The following is a 22483-nucleotide window of genomic DNA, read 5'->3' as shown; positions in this document are numbered from 1 at the left end:
CCCAGGGGTGGCAAAATGGGGCCAGGCCATCACCTTTGCCCCCCCACCCCCAGGGAAACAGAAAGGATCTGCCCCTCCCTGGGGGAAGGGTGGGGGGGATTGATGTGCCTAGTGAACATAGTGCGCAGGACGAGGTAGCTCGTCCTCCGTACTTAAGGGGTTAAAGGACCTGTACTGTGAAATGTAAACAAAAACAAAAAAGCATTGCTATGGGGCGTGGCCTGAGCATGCAATGCGAGGACGTGTAGGGACCGTGCTCCCGTCCTGATCCTCATCAGATCCTTGAAATCTATGGCATAAATATAGCATACAAAGAAATAAACAAACGTTCCTGCGGGGGAACGAGCGGAACCACTGCCTCCAGACCCTACCAGCAAGCTGCCGAAGTTGCGCCCTTCGGATCATCCAAAATGCCCAAGATCTCCTGTGACTCGCAGCCCGAAAATATCATCCAGAAGCTGGGCGGAGAGGCAGCTACAAACAACAGCGCAGCGAGGCTATTGCAGGAGAGTGGAGGACTGCTGTCTTGGAAGCCAGGACCGACAGCAACGAGCCAGGCGAAGTGAGAGGAAGCAGAGGAGAGACGTGGCGGAGGCGACGTGCAGCTGAGCCCGTCTGAGGCGCCTCTGCGAGGACACCCTGGAACGGCCGCTCACTCAGCAGCCAAGTGCCAGAAAGAAAGGGAGAGGACTGCGCTGGGGCCGGGAGCGGGCTGCCAGGCCGCGACGTGAACAACCATCAGTGCACGGTGAGCCGGGGAGAGCGAGGGGCAGGCCCCGGGAAACACGCAACACAACTCCCTAGTGGCGGACCAGAGCTCTCCGAGCTGGGAGGGAGAACGGCCAGCCCGGCCTTGCATTGGACCTGCCACCCCCCACCCGCATAATACCTCGTGAGAGGTGGGGCACTAGGCAAGGGTGCAACACCTGATAAGATCCCTGCCAGGGACAAAGCGACACCTTTTGGAACACACGCGGAGGCACTTCGCTTTTTAGGCATAAACAGCAGTCATCAACATACTACAATGGCTGTGACGCAACGCAAGCCCTAAAGTACAATCGTGGCATGAGAACCAGCAACCAGAGCGCAACCCTCATAACGGAACTGGGGAGCCAGACCGCACCTGAATATTGAGGTGTCTTGGTGACCAATAAGCGTTAAACCTGATTAAGCACTCACCAAGTGGCCTGAGACACACACAAACTACCTATCCCCAGAGCGGCACAGACTGCACCGCAGGCAGAGGATCACACAGCCCTAGCTAACAGTAAGCTAGCATTCAGTGCCTACCTGGCAGACCCAACAGAACAGAGGCCCAAAAGACTATACGAGAGGTACTGCCGCACAAGAGCACAGCCTCGCGAAACTCAAACGCTATTCACCCCCAGGACAAACACTAACTATCGCACCATATAACAGCAACAACCTGCTTAGCCAAATCATTTCCTGGAGGACACCGCCTAATTGAGACATCCACTATAACCCGGGAAAACAGGAAGGTCTTAAACCAGATACACTCTGGGTGACAATCACAGAAGCATACATACACGCAGAACTGATCCACGAGAGGACTGGTGTGACCAGGTAACTCCCATGTAGCCCGGTCCTTGGGACAAGCGATGTTCCCCCCTAAAGGAAAGTCCAAAACTAACATCATGGAATCCTTCGCGACAACCCGCCCAAAGGAACCGAGACAAGAGGCCAAGCCGACCAAACCAACCCAGAATGCCCCTGAGGGACACACCAAAGAGGAGCAGATACTAGAGGCAATATCGGGTCTCTGCATGTTCATTGACACCAAGATGGAAGAAGTGAAGTCGGATGTGCAACTAATGTGTCAAGACATGCGCAACCTTGCAGAACGAGTGACAACCACAGAGTCGGAACAAGAAGAGATGTCGGCAGTGCACCAAAGTAGTGGAGCTGGAAAAACGTAACAGAATACTCAAAGAAATGGACGAGGATGCCGAGGGGAGATCTAGGCACAACAACGTTCGCCTACTTGGTGTTCCGGAGGGACTGGAGGGACACGACCCCATGAACTTCGTGGAGACCCTGATACAACAGGAGGTGGGCGCTGGCAGATTCTCCCAGGGGTTTGTCGTCGAGAGGGCACACAGAGCACTCCAGAGAAAACCGCCACCCGGCTCATATCCTCGCCCGATTATAGCTCGGATCCTAAACTTCCAAGATAGGGAGTTAATATTGCGGCGCTCGCGCGAGGAGGATGCAATCTGCAGAGACAATGCAAAAATCACAATATATCCGGATTACACCCCGACCGTCCAAAAGGCGAGAAACTCATTTGTCCCGATCAAGGCCAGATTGCGGCAGCTGAATCTAAAATAGATGCTACTCTACCCCTCTAGGCTCAAGATCATATACAAAGGGCAAGCCAACTTTCTAGAGACCCCAGCAGCAGCAAACATGTGGCTCGAACACAACAATATGGCCGATGATGAGGAGACGGTGGCAAGACAGCAACACTGAAACAGCGAGACCCCACAGGAGCAATTCACCTACGGCAAGCGACCACCTTCGCCGAAACCCTTGCCATTATGCACAGGAAACGCACCACACCGTCTGACCCGTACAAAATGACACAACCCCATAAAAAGACTGATGCAGGCCTGTTGCCATCGCAACCCGCCAAGGGTGGCTTGGAAAGGCCAAGAGATGGTGGGGGCACCTGAGCACCGCCCACGAGGCGCGACTGCTGGGCGCAGTTGGTCGAGTTCACCAAGGTACGTCTTTGCCACGACACATATGCGGAAACAATGGACATCGGAGGAGCTGGTCAAGAAAGAGCAACACAATGATGGCGGCTGGTGTCAGGGTAATGACGTGGAACGTCAGAGGGATGGGCACCTATGCGCGAAGGAATAGGATCAAATCATATTTGAACGGGAAACATGTTTCCATTGCCCTGCTGCAAGAAACGTATCTAACAGCTGAAGACACTGACAAAATGACGAGGGAGGACAAGGATTTGGAGAACCCTACTCCAAATATGCACGTGGAGCTTACACCTGGATCAATAACACAGTGCCCTTGAAGCTACAGTCGAAGGAAGTGGACAGGGAAGGTAGATACCTGATATTGAAAGGCAGCATCGAACAGCAGGAAGTATGCATCATCAACACCTACCTCCCCAAAAACGGCATCCCGGCATACCTATCCAAGATAAGTGCCAAATTGATTTCTTACCGTGAGGGCCTCTTCATATGGGGGGGGGGAGATTTCAACAGCACACGTGATTGCACACTAGACAGATCTAAACCCCTACCACTACCAACTGTGCCCGCCCAGTCCCCACTTAAAGTACTTGAAAACCTAGACCTAGCTGAAGTATGGAGAGAACGTCACCCGAACAAAAGGGCATACTCATATTTCTCATCACTCCACATGCTTTATACCAGGATTGACTACCTGCTCGTAGACAGACAGCACCTGCCCCAAATGGAATCAATAAACTACCTAGGAAGATCCATATCAGATCACTCATGGAATGGAGGGCTCGAGGACCCAGACCACCCATACCAATGGGGCGTATGCCGACAGAAGCCCTCATAGACGAGGCCTTTAAGGAAGACCTCTGAGATAAATTACAGGAATATCTAGACAACAATATAGGCTCCGTTAAAGGATGGGATACAATATGGGAAGCACTGAAAGTGGTGACAAGGGGGGAGGTCATCGCCAGCGCGGGGGGAATAAGGAAAACCCTACGCAAAGAACTAGAAACCTGCAAAGTGAGAATCACTCAGCTCGAATCTACCGAGCTGAAAACGAGGGTGGCAGAAGACGAACTTGTCGCAGTCAGGAATAACTGTCAAAAGGTATGGGCAAGATTAGCCAAGTTCGACTACGTAGCCAGAACCACTAGAGCACATGCAGAAGGCGATACACCAGGCAAACACCTATCATGGCTATGCAAAAAAGAACACCCAAAACACCCGATCACTGAAATTAGAGCCCACAACGGTGAGATTCACGAATCATAGCTACAAATTAACGAGACATTTAGTAGATTCTACTCCCAGCTCTATAGCCACACAGCAGTTATACCACAAAGTGACATCTTAGACACCCTGGAAGGAATAGGCCTCCCGACACTAAACGAAGCACAGAGAGCCACCTTAAACAAAGACCTGTCGATTGAGGACATAACTGAGGCAATTAAATCACTCTCTACGAATAAGACCCCGGGTGGTGATGGCCTGCCCCCCAAATTTTATAAAGCATATGACACGATATTGGCCCCCATCCTCTTACAATTCTTTAGGGAATCCTATGAGAAAGGGACACTGCCTAAAAGTATAAGGGAGACACTGATAGTGCTGATCCCCAAACAAGGGAAACCGAGAGAAGAATGTGGGTCGTACAGACCACTAGCTATGATTAATTGTGATATAAAAATACTAACCACTATCCTATCCTAGCCCAAAGGCTCTCGAAGGTGATAGGCACACATGAGGACCAGAATGGGTTCATACCAGGCCGGAACACGGGAGTAAATCTACGACGCCTACAACACATAGTGGCACAAACTAGAGACCTGTGCGAATCATATGCGGTGGTCTCTCTGGACGCCACAAAAGCTTTTGATTCCATATATTGGGAGTGGTTGCTGGAGGTCCTGAAACAATTCTGGTTGGGAACATCCTTCATTAGGTGGATACAAATAATTGTACCAGGCACCGGTAGGTAGAGTCAAGACTGGGAAGGTGTTGTGGGGACTATGGGACATCCAGAGGGGCACCAGACAGGGCTGCCCACTGTCACCTATGTTATACATACTGGGACTGGAACCGCAGGCTATATTCATGAGGTAAAAATTCTTTGATGCCGGCATTAGAATAGGCGGCACATACCACATTATTTCGCGATACACAGATGATGTTCTATTATACCTGAGAGACCCCCACCTTAACCTACCAACAATCCTAGAGGTCCTAAAGAACTTCGCCCGGGTGTCTGGGATCTCCTTCAAGAAGGAGAAGTCCAACATATTCCCCATGGCCAGCTTAGCTGCACTAACCGAAACCGATCTTCCAATGGTGGGAATCCAATGGAAACTCCATACCTACAGATACCTGGGAATCAAGATATGACACACGCCCGAACAAACACACGGGGCAGCACCCAGGTTGCCATACACGAGCTCAGAAAGTAAATTAAATTCTGGTCAAAACTACCACTATCACTGATGGGCAGAGCAGCAATTACTAAAATGATAGTCCTTCCAAGATTCCTTTACTTCTTCCACAACATACATTACCTCATCCCCGTCTCCTTCTTCCGGGTGTTAGAAAAATTACTAAGGGAGCTACTGTGGAACAACACCAGACACAAAATATCCCTAGATATATTGACACTACCATACACAGTAGGCGGAATCCAGCTCCCAAACCTAAGCAAATACTACGTAGCTGCACAGCTAAGTCACGTGGCCAAATGGATGGCTGATGAACATACTTCGGAAACCAGACTACTCAGGCAACACGTAACCCCGGCTAATTTGAAGGAAATATTATGGGTCCCAGCATGATGTCTGGGGAAACCCCGATGTTGGTGGAACTAGGAAAGAAAATATGGGCTAGAGCCCAGAAGCACACAGAAGGGACACACCCCTACTCCGCAGATATACCAATCACGGCAGGGGTATGCAAGGGCAGGGGGGGCCTCACCCGAATGAGACAATGGGAGAGAGACAGTATTTATACCTGGTGCGACACATACGCAGATGGAACTTTTAGAGAATTTGAGACAATGATGGCCAACAAAGGCCTACCCAGTGGACAATTTCTATGGTATTGAAAAGTCAGGGAAGGTGCCAAACACAAACAAAACACCAGGGGTCGGCTGGAAACCAACGTCCAGGCTCTGCGCCCAACTGTCAGACAGACCCATCCCCAAGAGTGAGACCCTGAAATCCAGATGGGAGGCAGATTTAGGAGAAGAAATCACTGAAAAAGAATGGGAAAGAATCTTGGCACTCCCTAGAGAAGTGTCGAGAAATGCACGGTTCAGGCTAATCCAATTACAGATCCTTTACAGAACGTACATGACGCCAGGAAGGATAGCCAAAATCAATAAGACAACGCCCCGCTATGCCCCCAATGCAACTCGGAAAAGGCGGGAATGGTGCATATGTTTTGGGGATACCCGAAGATTCAAAACTTCTGGTCCAGAGTGGAGCAAGCCTACAGAAGTGCAGGAGTAACGAGATTCAAATTGTCCCCGAAAGAATGCTTACCCTGCACATATCCAAGAATGAGCAAAATACGCCATGTAGTGAAACTTATGGACATGACGTGTGCTGGCCAAAAGAGCCATTGCCATGACATGGAAGTCTCCCAAGGGCCCACACTTTGAGAAATGGTACAGAGAGCTAGAAGATTGGACAGGGGCCGAAACAAAGGTATGGGGAGAGGAAATAGACAGAGCGGGAAGATAGTCTAGCCCAACATACGAAGCCTGGAAAGCACTAATATTCAGTCGACAAACTCCCCTGAACTACCCTCTGACCAACAAGATGACATTGAACTGCACTTACAACCAACCATCCAACGACAACACCGCCTGAACTATTAAACCTGGTACTCCACCGCCAGTTTGATACCTGAAGAACTTTTAATGTTGTGACAAGAAGACTAGTTGTTTAATTAACTTGTTTGAGTTTGTATTTTCCCTCTTCCCTTCCCCTTATTGACAAAGAGTTTGCTAACCGATTACTGTGCAAATGTAAATTAAGAAAATGCCAATAAATTACTTTTAAAAAAAAAAAAGAAAAAGAAAAAAGCAGCATTGCTATTTCTGTTTGAGGGATAAAAGGCAAGTGTTGCACTTGCAAAATAAACATGACAGGGTCATTCATGCAAAGCTCACCCGACTGCACCTTTTCTAGTCAGGTGAAGGGGGGTGCCTTTCTTATGGGTGCTGTGTTGAATCTGGACAAGTGTCCTTTCTCCCCAGGGGAGCCACCCCCTTTAAGGCTAAGGAGGTGATTCTGCTGCGCAAGATCCTCCCTAGGGGTCTGGCAAGTGAGACCTCACTGGGAGTGACTCCCCTCTTGGGGACAAGGACTCCCATTCCACCAAGAAACTCCCTGTCAAAAACACTCTTTCTGCCTATATAGATGTTGGAAAGACTTTGGCATCTCCTGTAATTACTATATTTCACAAAGATTATTCTTTGCCTCTATTGGCTTCAGGTAATGCTGAACGGTGCCTAAATGCCATGGTCACTTGTGTTCCAGTGACATGTATAAGGGGAGAGACCTCCTACGGAGGGAGGAGAGCAAGTGCTATGTAGAGGCAGACCTCTGTAGCATCGACATCCTGGAGGGGCAGAGCCACGTCGAGTCTAGGAGCAAGCAGAGGCGTGAGAGAAGTGAGACCCGCTAGCTGGAAGTTGGACCCCGGGTATCTTGATCGAGCAGGAGGGGAAAAGGGGAAAGGGGAAAGAGAAGACGAGAAGAGAACCGTCTTCTTGGGTGGCATGGTCACCGAGGGGCAGTGGTGGGCTGGGTGCCCAGCGAATGGCACAGAGACCTGAGCGAGAAAAGGAGCCAGAGGTCCCGAGCTCCATTCGGCAAGCGCCTTTCCCGCTGAGAGAGATACCGACGGGGCGGCAGATGTTGCCAGGGACCAGAGCCTACTAACGTTCAGTTTGTTCAAGTGTGCGCCACCATCTTCGGAGAAGGTATCCTTGACCACGGTTGCCAAAGGTTTCTCCTGCCATTAAGTTCTCACTGCAGGCCCACAGCATAAGATCCTGGGAGACCCTGTTCAGGCCTTGAAGGAGGCCAGTCATGCTGCCTCATTACTATGACCACTGAGACCCTACTGAAGTGACCTCATTCTCAGCCTGGCCTCTGGCACCAGGAGCAGGGCTGGCAGTGTGTGGGCAAGCTGTCAAGGTTGAATCCACCCTCAACACTGACAGGCCCTTGCCCTTCGAGGTGGATGCAGACATGGCTTGATACCTATTGGAGTCCCCGTCAGCTTTTGTAGGCACGGACAGGTCAGACCTTTTCTTCAGTTACGAAGCCAAAATGTTAGGGCTGTATTACTGAAGAAGCTGCAAAACTCCTCCAACAGGATTCAGAGGCAAAGAGGGGCTGAAAGGAGGATGGTCTGTAGGTTTTGGAGCAAACAGGAAAAAGTATCCCTAGCAAAAAAGACCTATAAGGGCCAAGCATAGATGTGGTGCAACAACATTCTGAGACAAACAGGGAAATCTCCCTCAAGGCCCCAGGTAAATTCCACCCCCACTCCGAACCTCCACTCAGGATTGATGGTGCAAAACGCTTTAACAGAGGCTTTGCACTTGGGGCACAAGAGGGCACCACTGGGCGCTCCCCATCCCGTTCCCATGGAGGTGTGGGGGGAGTGCAGCAGTTGCTTATCCGAGGGCACCTGTCCTCTACCACGGTGGGCATAGGAGGGGAAGGGTCAAAACCCTCTTCCTCTGCTAGTGGGAGCTGAAAGTTGCTGTACCACTAGGCCCACGGACTTAGCCAGACTTCCAGGACTGAAAACTCTGGAGAGAGTCATCAGTTTAGCCCTGAACAGGTTATGCCCATCAAATGGCATATCCAGAATCTTCGCCTGAAACCAGAGTTCCTCATCCAGGCGTGCACCCATATCACAGTACTTGTAGCCATCCCCCATTTTATGCAGTTTGCTGTGCCTTGGCCAGACATAAGCATCTAACTGGACACCCCTTTACCATCTTGAACATGGGGACCAAAGTCCTCCTATACTGCCTCAGCTGGCAGGTCCTCAGCAGCCTGAGACTGTCGACCAGAGGCCAGAAGTCAATTTGGCCAAGGCACAAGAAGTGTTTACTGCCCTAAGGACAAGACTAACCGAGGAAAAAATAAACATACTTTTCAAAGCAACCAACCTTTTGCTCTCTGTCATGAGGCAAGGGGGAAATGCAGACGTTTTCGGGTTATCCGTTTCAGCCTGAACCATAGGCTCCCAGGAGAGGCATGAGTGGGCAGAAAAGCCAGGCCCGAATGTGGCGGGCAGTGCTTCTATACCAGGTGTCTACACTGCAACTTCTATCAATCTCCCAACTTCGGGGCCTCCACTGCTGGGTTTGAAAATAAGTAATGTCTCTCTTTGGTGGTCCCTCATCCAGAATATCTTTAAGCGCAAACAGAACTTTTGGTCGGGAAGGGCTGACAAGTGCAATGTCTCGACCAATGTGGTCATCAGGTGTCCAACGCCGTTGAGGTGCCCAAACCATACCTCCTCCAAAATCACAGTAAAACTCCTCAGAGAAAACCCTCACTTCCCTAGGGCATAGAGGTTCCAACCCAAAGTTCTGCGTCAAAGAATTCTTACTTCTTCGACATAAATGACACCATACGAAGCACAGTATACTCTAGAGGAGTGTTGGCGCTACAGAGGATGGAGCTGGCACTGGGAGGTTGACGCGTGAGAATGCAGCAGTCCAGTATAGCAATGGGTCCTCACCTCGAGAGACCCTGGGCTGAGTCCATAGGAGTGTGGTCATGGTCCCGCTCATGGTCACTGTAGGCTTGGCCAAGAGTGGTGGGACCAGATGGCGCCGCCAAAGCCGTCAGCGCTGGGTCCATGGCGAACATGTCTAGCATCGTTAGCCAAAAATGCCTCCCATTCCTCAAGAGTGGAGGATTGGTAGGGAAACGGTACAGTGCATTACTTTTTTTGGCGATGAAGGGTGTTGCAGAGAAAAGACATCTGGATGAAAGGGACCGCATGCATTGCTTCTTCTCTTTTCAGGCCAGGAATCTGTCTTCAGTCTTCCGTTCCATGACCGGGGACCTCGATTGGATTCTCATATTGCCTTTTTTCTAGTAAAAAGGGTGAAGAGTTTTGCAGCACATCCTGGAAAGTCATCAAATGCATGGACAGGCACGACCCAAAGTTCTGGGAGTTTTCTCTTCCCCCAAACAGTATAGGTTTATCCTGTGGGGGTGGGGTACAGATGTGTCAGGCAGAGTTCACACAGGATTTGAGGCCACAGGCCTTTGTGTGATTAGGCATGATGCAAAACTTTCATTTTTATAGACAAAGTGATGTTCTTGAAGCAAGCACAGTGCATGGAAAACAGGAACTTAGGTCATGGGTTGGGGCACCTCAAAATATAATAGTCCCAACGTCATATTTGATTCAGGAGCATTGAGCAGAGCAGACAAGGAGTCGCACAGAGTTCCCAAGTGGTGTAAAGGTTTCCGAAGAGCAGCTCTGCTGGGGATGGTTTTTCATAGATGAGGAATCCATTGGAGGAAGGAATCCATTTGAATATCGGCTGCCTGAAAAGGACCATGAAAGGGTGAGAGGGGAGAAATACCCCACAAGATATTCACAACCACAAGATCTAGCAGAGGCACCTTTTGTGAAGCCTGAAAATCCAAGGTCTAGAATGGAGACCTATTATAAATTCTGGGAAAGCCAAGGTCCAGAAGGGACCAGTTGGGAGTCCAGAGAAAACCAAGGCACAGGGGGGCAGGTTGGGAATACTGAGAATCGTAATGTCAAGGAGAGACCAAATCTTCCAATAAACAGAAAAACCTGAGCACAGGGAGAATCCTACCAATGGTGTCCATCAAGCCCAGACAAGCTTAAAGAAGGGAAGGCCTAGGAGAGGTCCTAAAAATCAGGGTGAAAGCAGAAAGGCTGATGGAAAGTCAAGACTGATTAGCTCCTCAAGGATCCTTTCCAGGAACATTATTGTTACTGTGGATACAACAGCCGTTCAAGTGGCACAGCGAGTAGAGCGCTCGCTTTGACATCCGTGCAGAGCCTGCTAACTAGGTTCGAATCCCGGTGGGGCCAAACTCATCCTTCCGAGGTCGATAAATGAGCACCACACACTGTGGGTAATAATAAGCAGCGCTCAGATACCTGAGGGTTCGTAGCGCTATATAAATGCCAAATTATTATTATTATTATTATTATTATTATTAATGAGTTTTGATTAGATTACGGACGGACATTTGAGAATAGAATTAAGTATTTCTGGTTGGTAACATCTTGGAATAATTGATTTGTTTGGGGTAGCAAGAAGGCTAAAAGACCAACCTATAGTAATATTATGTTTGTGGATTTTCCTTTCGGCCACAGCATGTGGAACATTATTTACAGGATAAAGGTGTGCCAGGAAGGACATTAATGTAGGAGGATTATGCACTGTTTTGAGTTGATGTATTGGCAAAATCAGAATGCAAGAACCCCTGATTTCATTAGCCCATCCTGACACTGTTGTATTTAGAAACCCCTCTTTAGTTTTAGTGTTTAGCATATTTCCCACTCAAATCCTAATTAACCTTACACTAAATAAAGATCTGTTGAACACCCACTTTAAGCATGACGTGTATTATTGTCTTGAGTTCCCCCCAATTGCATTAATTGGCAGAGGCAACTTAGTTGCTGAACTAAAGCAGTACAGCATAGTGCAATCATACACAGGTTATACTAACACACAGGGTTTTTAACAGTACATATATGCAAAAGCCTGAATTAGGGCTGTATATTTAGACAGGAAAGGGGGGTACTCTTATTGAGGGATGGTGTGAGTGTTAGGCCCAAGGTCACATATACTCAAATCTTAAAGAGAACTGTAAAGGGTGCCTGCTGCTCTTACAGTTCCCTGTGTATGTCATGCATGACAATACATACAAATAATGGAAAATGAGGAAGTCTGCTTTTGAGGCCCAAACCCTAACAACCTTAACAACAGCTTTAGAGACTATAGATGTCCTTGACCCCAAAGATCATGAACAATATAGGTAGTAACGTTTGTAAGCTCTGCAAAACACGTGGGTGCAAGGTTAGCATAGTATTCAACTCGTTTCCACCTTGGTCTCTCTAACAAATCAGCCAAGTAGCAGGGAAATGGGATATTTGTTATGTTATAGAAAGGGCATAGCTACCCATGGGCATTTGGCTGATGCCCCACATTTTACAGTGAAAACAAACCCCTGCCAGATGGATAGGAGTGCAACACTTGTCACTACCATGCAGGACTTACGGGTGGGCAGGAAGGGACGTTTCACTAACATCTTAAGTGTGAATCAACACCATTTTAGAATCCAAACTTTCCTTAATGTTCATGTACATATGTTACAATAATTTGCATGCAGAATAAGCACAAAGATTTCACGGGAGCTAATGAGAAGAAGCCCCTACGAGTCACAATTTTGCCTACCTGCACCGCATCTTTCACCTTGGGCTTGTTACTGTGGATACATGCTCTGCATTTCACAACTCCTTTCAGGTGAGCTGAACCTCTGCAGACCTGAACAGTAGCTGTGCATCTGTCATCTGAACTGAGGGGCTGTGGGGCGGGCGATGAGTGGTGGAAGAAGAAAGCAAAAACAAAATCACAGTTTGTCTCCACAAAGAACACAAATGACAATCAAATCACAAAAAGGGATGGGCTGCTTATGTCGAATAGGTTAGCTAAACAGAGCCAGATCTTCAGAATGATAAAGGCAGACATCAGAACATTTGACAGGAAAAGTTGTAAAATCTTTGGGAAAAAATGGCAAGCAGCTTCTGTGCTTCTCTGATAGCATTGTACATTCCCTTGACATGCAATGCAAGTATGCTGCACTGAAGTCCCAATTGCCACCAAACTTTGTATGCTATAATGGCTACTTTGTTAATTTGACGTTTACTCTTAAAACCACTGGTTATCCCAAAGTTGCTGTAATATGTTCATGGTAAGCGACATGTTTTAGGATTCGAGAAACGGTGTCCTTTACAAGCAGCAACCCCAAGGAATTAAGCTTTATGAATCTGGTCTGAGCAACGTACATGGCTTTTTGGACTTTGAAAATAGTGCTTATGGCCCGAGTACAACAAGGATGTTTGACAAGGTTTAGAGGCCCATAATGCCATAATGCCGATATGACCTGAGGACTGGTTCTATATAGCTATGTCGCTCTTTCATAATAAATAAAAGAGTTACAAGTGCATAAATGATGGATGTAAGTAATGCCTTTATATGTGTACGTAACAGGCGGGTTAGTCTTCTCTGCTTCCTGGGAGTAACAGCCACTTCACTTTTGGAATTTATATTAACATGGCAATGCAAAGGCCTGTTGATTCTATTTGAATGTAACTGGCCAGCTTTGAGTTAAGCAGGGGGGTCCTGGGAGTCCCTCTGCCAGACATTAGTCCTGGTTACGAGAGACTTACCCAGATTCTTTAGCTCACTAACTTTCACAGAGGAGAAATATCCAAAACATATCAGTTTTTGTCCTGCCCTGGGGCAGTCCAGCACCGAAATGCTAGGCAATTCTCCTCTGAACAAGCAACCAACAGCAACCCCGGACATGTGTTTCGGTCTGGTTAGACCTCATCAGTAGGGTGGAACTGTGCCTCTTTAAGAATAGTGAGCAAGGGGTCCACGTCTGGATTCCCCTAGTAACTTAGGGTGAGACCCAAAGTTACTTAAATTATGCAAGTTAACAAGGGGGGTCCTGGGAGTCCCTCTGCCAGACATTAGTCCTGGTTACGAGAGACCCAGGGCAAATGGCTGTCTGAGCGTATGCATGGGACTGTTAATATACAAATCCACCTTCTCAGGTGCAGGGAATTGGCAAGGATACACTCTCTAGAATTGGAAAGAAGTGTTCTGAACAATCTGCAGGCTATACCTTAGCAATAACACCCGATCCAGCATACCGGATCGGGTGGTAACGGCCCAGGGCCAAAGATACAGGCCCAAGCACAGCAAGTCCCTTATCGGTGGGCCCCAGCATCATTACCACCTGATCTGTCCTGCCGGACCTGGTGTTATTGCTATTAGCACACAGAGTTTCCAATCCGGAAACTTGGGGTGATGACAGCAATGTTTTTTGTATGAATGAACAGGACACCTCGCAACGTCTCGTTCATTCATACAAAATACTTAAGCAAGATGGCAGCCAAAGAGCTGGACGATGGGGCTCCAAGCGGAGCCCCTCTTTCATTTCCATGCCGGCCCGGGAGGCTGGAGTGGCTGCATCAGTTGAGCGGCCACCAAAAACAATAAGGTGAGTGGGGTAGGGGTGGGAACGGTGACCGAGGGAAGGCGGGGGTGGGTGGGGGTGGACGATGCGGTGGTGGGGGAGTTTGAAAGGCGGGCTTGTATCAGTAGATTCAGATGTTTCTTGGGGAGGATGGTGCAGGCAACTGTCAAGGGCAATGTTGCTTTGAATGCACAGGATTATCTGAGCCCAGCCTTCAGAGGTTTTCTGTTTTGCACTTCATGCACAAGAAAAGAAACAGGATGGTACAAGGCCCAGTGGGGGTTGCCCACATATCTTTTTAAGATGTCTCTTATCAGCAGGGCATTTAAAATGGGAAGTGATTTCTGATAGAGGGCTACACACACAGCAGTAATAATGACTATTGTCTCTGGCAGGTCCCCTAAGAAGTGCGCATCATGCATGAATACAAATGAGAGGCGCGAAACGAGCTGAATGATTTGTGAAACAAAGACTACCAACAGCTGACCATATCATGGATTTTCTTTCACTGTAGGTGTTTAGGTCTTGATAATATAATTGAAAAACCCAAATTAGACTTGTTTTAGACTAGCACAACTTGGCATTGTGTTACTTTTAAGCTTCCATTTAAGATGAGGAAAATAATGCTACAATCATACTATTTTTGCTCACCCATACTATGTATGCCCTCATTTTCCTCATTACAAAACTGTTTGCTTTACTGGATGCCAGTTGCGATGCCACAGCTTTAGATTCCCTACATACAGTGTATCAATTTACAACCATCACCACTCCTTTCTTACCACCACATTGGATTAAACCTACTAAATGTTTGCCACCCCTTAAGTACAGCCTCCAGCCGCTTACCATCAGACCTATCCAAATTCCTACCAGAGTTAAATTTGGGAATTAAGTATCCGAATACAGATGCTGTCACCTATACAAGCTCTGACTGTACCCTAACTCCAATCCAATGGATCAAACGCTTTGCCACCAAACCAGTACCTAACAAACCTTGTCCCACTGGAGTTAGAAATGGCAGGCTTGGCTCTAGACTCACTAGAACCTACTCTCTACAGACTAGCCACCCAAATAAATGTAGTCCTTCCCCCTAGTTCAATAACTCCACCTCCAAAACTAACTACACAAATAAAAACAGAGTCAGTCAGAGAAACCCCCTTTCAAGCCCCTCCAACACTGATACCCCACTAATCAAAGGCGCATTAATCAACGCGAGATCAATGGTAGCACATGCTATAGACATAGCTGACTTGATCATCTCTGAAAAATTAGACTTCTTAGCAATAACTGAGACGTAGCTTCATGCAGCAGCAGGTCCCTCTGTTTTACTCGCTATACCCGACAACTACACCATCTTGACAGCAGATAGAGAAGTTTCTAAAGGTGGTGGCATTGTCTTCATTGCTAAGTCCAGTCTAGGTCTCAGAGTATCCACATCACCTCACGTCCTGTGAACTGCTCACTGTCAAACTACCCATCACTAATTCACGTGCCCTAACTGCTCACCTAATTTATAGATCTCCTGATCTTCGAGGAAGACATCACAATGATACTATCTGCAAATACTAAACCTACCTCGCAAATATTAGTGCTACGAGACTTCAACCTTGGTCTTAATGACCAATACGCATTGGCATTGTCGAACTCTCTCACCGAACTAGGCCTTACGCAAAGAGTTAATCAGCCTGACGACGAGGAATATTCATGAACATGTGAATCCATGCCAGACCCCATGCTGGAGAATTATTAATTTTAACTACTTTAATTTAATTACAAGTTAATAAAATTACCTTTTGTTTATATTGCCTCAATTTTATAATTCTGGAGCAGAGTTGTAGTGTGGATTAGAAGTATGGGGTGTGTAGGGTCATTTGGAAACTGCCATGACTCTAGTGAAAATCAATCTGCAAGACATCATATCATACTGACCTCAAGCTGTGAACACTCTGTGACAATCCAAGTCACAGGTTTGCAAACTAGAGACTATCTCCAGAATTAAAAGGCAGATATCTAAACAGGGTCTGAAAATTGAGGAGAGCTGGGAGCTATTTGGCTCCTGCTTATAGCCTAGAAGAGCCGATTTTAGCTTAAAATCAACAGTTACCAGGAGCTACGTTTAGCTCCCTAGGACAAATGACAAATAAGCACAACTATGTCAATTTAACTTAAATCTGTGCATTTGGGACAATCTATAAATATACATTATGTCCAGCTGCCTATTGAAGCGCATAGAGGTAAAGTGACAAGAACTGTATAATTAAATCTTGCCGTTATACACACGCTCCCCTGTTTCCATACAACAATCTGTCATTTTGCCAATCCCCCATGTGAAATATAACAGCTGCAAAAGAAACTCCCTCGGAAGCGACTGTGGTCCTTAGAGCCTTTGAGCTTCCTAGGCATTTGAAGCCGATAGTGCAAACCTTATCGACTGAGGGGAAAAAAGAAGAAAAAACAATTGCTTGGAAACAACTTCTTGCATACTGAAAGACGGCCAGGATATTGGAGGAAGCACGGAACTATTGGAATAATTGATATAATAATTTGTCATTTCGCCAATCCTTCATGTGATATATAACATCCCTGAAAGAATCTCGCTGGGAGGCGACTGTGGGCCTTAGAGCCGTTGAGCCTTTTGTGAAGACATTTAGCTGTTAGCTAATAGTTTTTGAAACTGGTGGAGCATTGTGAAACGGTGCATCTGGTCTTAGTCTAACTATTAAAGGGAATCAGTGACTTAAAACATACTTTGCACAAGGCATCCTCTATTACTGTGATCAGTATATTAGATTAGACCAGACGTGAATAAGCGCATATTTTTTAACTTGAGTCTGGGAGTATTACCAAAGACTGATTGCAGTAGAAGGGATGATAAAATTGTGACTCTCAGGTGCCTTGCTCGTTGATATATGTAGTGGCATAAGGTGCTGCATAGCATAATTGACTAGATTCCTAGCAAAGTTTAAATAAAGACGAAGAAACAAAGCCAGAGGATGCCACCAGTTCAAACAAGGAAAAAACAGGCGTCACAATCTACACTGACTGTGGCGGTGTTAAGAAAACAAACTAGCAAACAGAAAGGAAGAAGTAAGGTCCCACAACTGCAAACTCCACAAGCACCGCCAGCAATATTGGAGGGAACATCAGGAGATTTGATCTCCCTGGCGTATACAGTGAATGAAATCCCCCACCAAAAACAAGAACTTCTCAACGCCATATGTGCTGGTTTGGGCATAGCAGAAGCCAAACAAACAATGGCCACCAGAAGTAATGAAAAAGTGCCTACCAATCTGCCTGAAGTTACATCAAAACTACAAGCCTCATAATTAGCCGAGCACAATATGGGGGAGAAGATGGCCACACCAACAGGCTAATTCATAGAATCCAGCGCACAAGTAGCGCACGCGGCTGGCGCACAGCGTGCGCCTGCGATAGTCTGCGCCAGGCACGTGCGCTAAAACAGATTTCCGCGCACAGCGTATTCATGGATTTCAAGCTCCCAAAACAGCCGTGGCGCAGAGAATCGCAGCGAGCCTGCAGCAGCGCCAGTAACGCCCCCAAGAACGCCCTCGCGCACGGAAAAGCCATCAAAAGCGCTAAATCATCGCTAAGGGCTGCGCTAACCCCGGACCACTTCACAGGGCAGGCAAACAAGGAAAGCAAAGCGGGCAATCTCCAAATCAGGAGTACGCGGGAAGTACTACACGCGACTAGGCAGGGAACGTGAATCACAGGGGTACGCGGGAATCATCACACGCGAACAGGCAGGGTGCGTGTATTACAGGGGTAGCGGGAAGTTCAACACGCGATGGGCCAGGGAACGTGTATTACAGGGGGACGCGTGAAGTAGAACACGCGATAGGCCAGGGAACGTGCATCACAGGGGTACGCGGGAATCATCACACGCGAACAGCCAGGGTGCGTGTATTACAGGGGTAGCGGGAAGTTCAACACGCGATGGGCCAGGGAACGTGTATTACAGGAGGACGCGTGAAGTAGAACACGCGATAGGCCAGGGAACGTGAATCACAGGGGTACGCGGGAATCATCACACGCGAACAGGCAGGGTGCGTGTATTACAGGGGTAGCGGGAAGTTCAACACGCGATGGGCCAGGGAACGTGTATTACAGGGGGACGCGTGAAGTAGAACACGCGATAGGCCAGGGAACGTACATCACAGGGGTCCGCGGGAATCATCACACGCGAACAGGCAGGGTGCGTGTATTACAGGGGTAGCGGGAAGTTCAACACGCGATTGGCCAGGGTACGTGTATCACAGGGGTGCGTGGGAATCATCACATGCGAATAGGCTGGGTGGGCCCCCACAGGTGTACCCTGTACACCCTCCCCGGCCCCTGCAGGCAGCCCACAAAACAGTGGACTACCCTGCACACCTGATCATGTCCCCCTGCACCCCCATCCACCAGGGGCACCCTCCACCAGGCCCCCACCCATGTCTCCCACCACCCCCACCCCCCAGCAGTGCAGGGGCACCTGCCATCAGGCCCCCATCCATGTCTCCCACCACCCCCAACCCCCATCCACCAGGGGCACCCTCCACCAGGCCCCCACCACCCCCACCCACCAGCACTGTGGGGCACGTGGCCAGCAGGCAGTCAGGCAGCAGCCGATGGCAGGTGGGAGCGTGCTCAGGGTTCTTGGGGACTTAAATTTGGCCTCCTGGCCAGGAGCGTGGTCTTTCGTGTTAGAACGCGTGGACAGCCTGATAGGGAGTGAATGTGCACCTGAAAACCCCCCACTCATCGCGCGAAAACCCGTCACCAGCATATGTGCGTCAATAGTTACCTGCACGTGCAGTGTCAAAGCGTGTGATTGGTGAAAAGTGAGGGACACGCAGGAGTGTCGAAGCGCGTGATTGGTGAAAAAGGATCCACATGCAGGATTGACAAAGCGTGTGATTGGTGAAAACTGAGCTACACGCTGGAGTGTCGAAGCGCGTGATTGGTGAAAAAGGATCCACATGCAGGAGTGACAAAGCGTGTGATTGGTGAAAAGATACCTACACGCAGGAGTGCCAAAGCGTGTGATTGGTGAAAATGGGCCAAGCACGTACACGCCGTAAGTGACGATGTACGTGTGGGCCTGTATAAAAGGTAGTGTTGAACACCATTTCCTTGTACGTGCTTTTCGTGGAGAGCGAGTGGGTGAATTCGGTACTTCTTGTCGTTTCACACGCGATTTACTTCACGGCGTTTCCAGTTCGTACTCCCTGTTACCTCTGACAGCTCTTTTCTCTTTTTCCTCTTGTACTGGTTTTCCTGGGCCTGTTCCCTCAAACAGTGTCCCCTTCTACAGTTGACCTGTCTCCTCAGACAGCGTACACCTCTTCTTTTGGCGGGGGTGTTGCCAACCAAAAGTGCTATTTTTTCACGCTCTTTTACCTGGCAGACGGTGAGTCACGCACGTATCTAACATCTGTGCTTGCCCCGTGTGTAGCCTACCCCTTCAGAGGTCAATCTAGGCCGCGTGTGACACGCATACGTTCATTGTGTTACTGGATGCCACAGCGTAGTGCAGGGTTTTCCATCAGCACACGTGGTCTAGGAGGGGTATTGTGCACTTTCCTATACTTTTCTGGGGTGCCTGTGCGTTGCGTGACCCGTCATCTTTCCCCAGGGGTGTCATATAGCCTTGCCACTGCACTAGGGTACGAATACCATCTGGTACCCAACCCCTTTGACACCCAATTGCCCAGGACAATTGTGCACACCCACTCCCATACGCACAATACCATCAGTGCCATGGTTGGGAGGCGTGCAAGCCGTAAGGGTGGCAAAGGTGGCCGAGCCACACGTGGTGGCCGTGGAGGATCCAACAGGGGACGTGGTTGTGACTTGCAGGGCGCCCCTGTTCCCCCCAGTCTGGAGGAACAGTCAGGGACACCCATGCCCCCCCCCCCCCCGGTGAGAGTCATGTGGCTGATACCAACCCTGATCAGCCCATGTCGGACCAGGCCATTGTGGCACCAGACCTGTCCGAGGGTGATTCCATCGCTGACATCCAGGTCAGCAGGTCCACTGTACGTGCACCGGTGCACATCGGTGTCATCAGGGCACGCGCATCTATGCCAGATAGGTCATCTGCTGGCCCCCGTAGCCAGGGTGTGGCTCAATCCACCCCACCTCTCATACACCCTGCCAAGACTGTGTCGGTCCTAGTTCATGCACCTCAGATCAGGCCTGACCCCATCCCACTACCCCCAATGCCTGCACCTACTCCCATGCTGAGTGGGCAATCACACACACCCAGTACAGAGTCCACCACGGCTCCTGCCCCTAGTGTCCACAGCGGCGTAGGACACTCTGGATCCCCACCCCCTTCCAAGCGCAAGAGGAAGAGTGCACGTCCGGCACAGGCTGATGCCCCAGACACGGCTGCACAGTCCGGCCCATCAAGGAAGCCAAGCTTCACAGACGCCGAACTTAATGCACTTGTTCAGTATGTGTCAGATCATGATAGGGAAATGGTCATCGTTGCAGGGTCCAAGACCACACATGCCAGACGCCAGGCACACTGGCAGACCATTGCTGACAGAATAAGTGCCCTTGGAGTAGTGAGGCGCACAGCTAGTGATTGCCAGAAGCGCTGGAATGACCTTAAGCGCAGGGCAAAGGATAAGCTGGCCTCAAGTCATGCCGCAACCTTGGTGACTGGAGGTGGGTCCCCAGCACAGGATATAGAACTCACACCACACGAGTCTGTAGCTGGATCCTACGTCACCGAGGGACAACTCCAAGGTGTGGGAGACCTCCCTGATTACGAGGCATCATCCGGTGAGTGCACATGCATGTGTGTATCATCCCTGTGCATGTTGTGTGTGTGAAGCATTCATGTTGGGTGCCTGTCAAGGGGGTGTGTGGCAGAGTTGATAGTGGCACCCATGTGCCTCATCCAGTATGTTCAGTGCAACACCATCTGGCCACAGCACTATCCCTACTGGCAACAGTGCACATATGGGCCAACACCATGGAAGTTGCCCTTGATTAGTAATTTTGTCACTACATTGTTGCTCATACTCCCCTGTCTATTCATCTGATGTCTTACATACCATTCCTCTCCTTTCCCCCAGCCATTCAAGTATCATCTTCACATGCCTGACATGCAATGATACCACATGCTAATGCGTCCTCTGTATATAAATGCCTACCAACATGCAGTCATAATGTGGATGTAGCCTTGAGATCCACCTCCTTCCTGGGTCCTTTGGTACCGTCTGGTTTCGAGCCCCATTCCCTCACACTCCATGCTGCTCTTCATGGTCTATCTTCCATGACTTCTACAGTTCAGACCATCGTGCCCTACGCACGACACCTGCTTGCCAAAAGTCAAATGAGGGCAGCCTGCCCTCCAATGCGACCCACCCTATTGCTGACCAGTGCATCTGAGCCTACTCTAAGCTAACTCTCACTGACATCTGCTCATACATGCCTTTGCCTGTCCCATAGACCCTTCACATGGTCCCTGTCCTCTCTCCTTGCTCCTCTTCCACCATCATAGGTGGGACCCGTTGGGGTGTACTCCTGGCCTCCTTCCAATCCTCAGATACCACTAATGATGTGCATGGTAATGGGAGCGTCTCAGTCCAAGGCCCTTAGGCCAACCTCAATCTCCTTGAGAAATGCTACCCACATCTCATCAACTTCCTTACCTCTCCTGCTGTCCCCCCTCCTCTCTCCTCATCAATCCTGCACTGCCTCCCTGCACCCTCCCATGAACCTTCTCCGCCTCCCACTCCAACTCCTACACATGCGGCACCTCTGATCTCTAGCACTCCCCGTAAGTCCTACAAGGCTGTCAACCTCCTCCACAATTACACTCCTTTCACTGCGGCTGCATCAGGCATTCCTCCGATAACTGTCACTTACATGAGGTTATGCACCTTGACATCCTTGGTCTCATGGAAACATGTCAGACGGCCAGCTCTGTCTGCATCCTTGACCCTCTCCTTGGCCCGCCACCACTGTGCAGGGGGTGTGTGCCCTTGGCTTCCCTGAGGGTATTCCTGCCACTGTCACACCTACTTAGACCTACTCCACTCTGGAATGGCTTGTGTGAGGTTACTGTCCACCACACCTTGACATTCCAAACAGTGCGTACTGTGTCTGGGAAAACTGGTCAAATGTACTACTTCCTTTCTGAGTGTCCTCACCTCTCCTCCTCACTCATGTCCCCAGACACAGAATTCCTCATCCTTGGTGCGGTACGCATCCACCTGCATGCCTGTTGACGCCCCCACGTGACCTTTCTGTGACCTCAGCAACTCCCTCTCACCCTCTAGACTCCCGTCTGTCCCTACTCATTCTGCAGGGCACACTCTTGATGCTCTGATCTCATCTGACTTTCCCCTCTCCGTCCATCTCTGCACTCCTCTCTCCTGGAGTGATCACATTCTCCTCTCCTCCCAGCTCACCCTCAACACCCCACAGGCAAAGCCACCCTCACCA

At 49.1% G+C, this 22483-nt stretch overlaps 1 protein-coding gene across 6 annotated transcripts in view; it reads right to left on the bottom strand.

Moving 5' to 3' along the window:
• The window catches only part of ODR4 (odr-4 GPCR localization factor homolog), a 1066769-nt gene that overhangs the window by 316392 nt on the left and 727894 nt on the right, over nucleotides 1-22483 (bottom strand). For all 6 annotated transcript variants that reach the window (XM_069641378.1, XM_069641383.1, XM_069641382.1 and 3 more), the window contains one exon: nucleotides 12208-12336. In XM_069641378.1, coding sequence (XP_069497479.1) covers nucleotides 12208-12336 — 129 coding nt within the window. The remainder of the gene's footprint in view (nucleotides 1-12207; nucleotides 12337-22483) is intronic.

Source organism: Ambystoma mexicanum, chromosome 1q (assembly GCF_040938575.1).
Source record: "Ambystoma mexicanum isolate Mex_15411 chromosome 1q, UKY_AmexF1_1, whole genome shotgun sequence".
NCBI classification, from domain to species: domain Eukaryota; kingdom Metazoa; phylum Chordata; class Amphibia; order Caudata; family Ambystomatidae; genus Ambystoma; species Ambystoma mexicanum.
The sequence above is the reverse complement of the archived record's forward strand: the minus strand, read 5'-3'. Positions and strand labels throughout refer to the sequence as shown.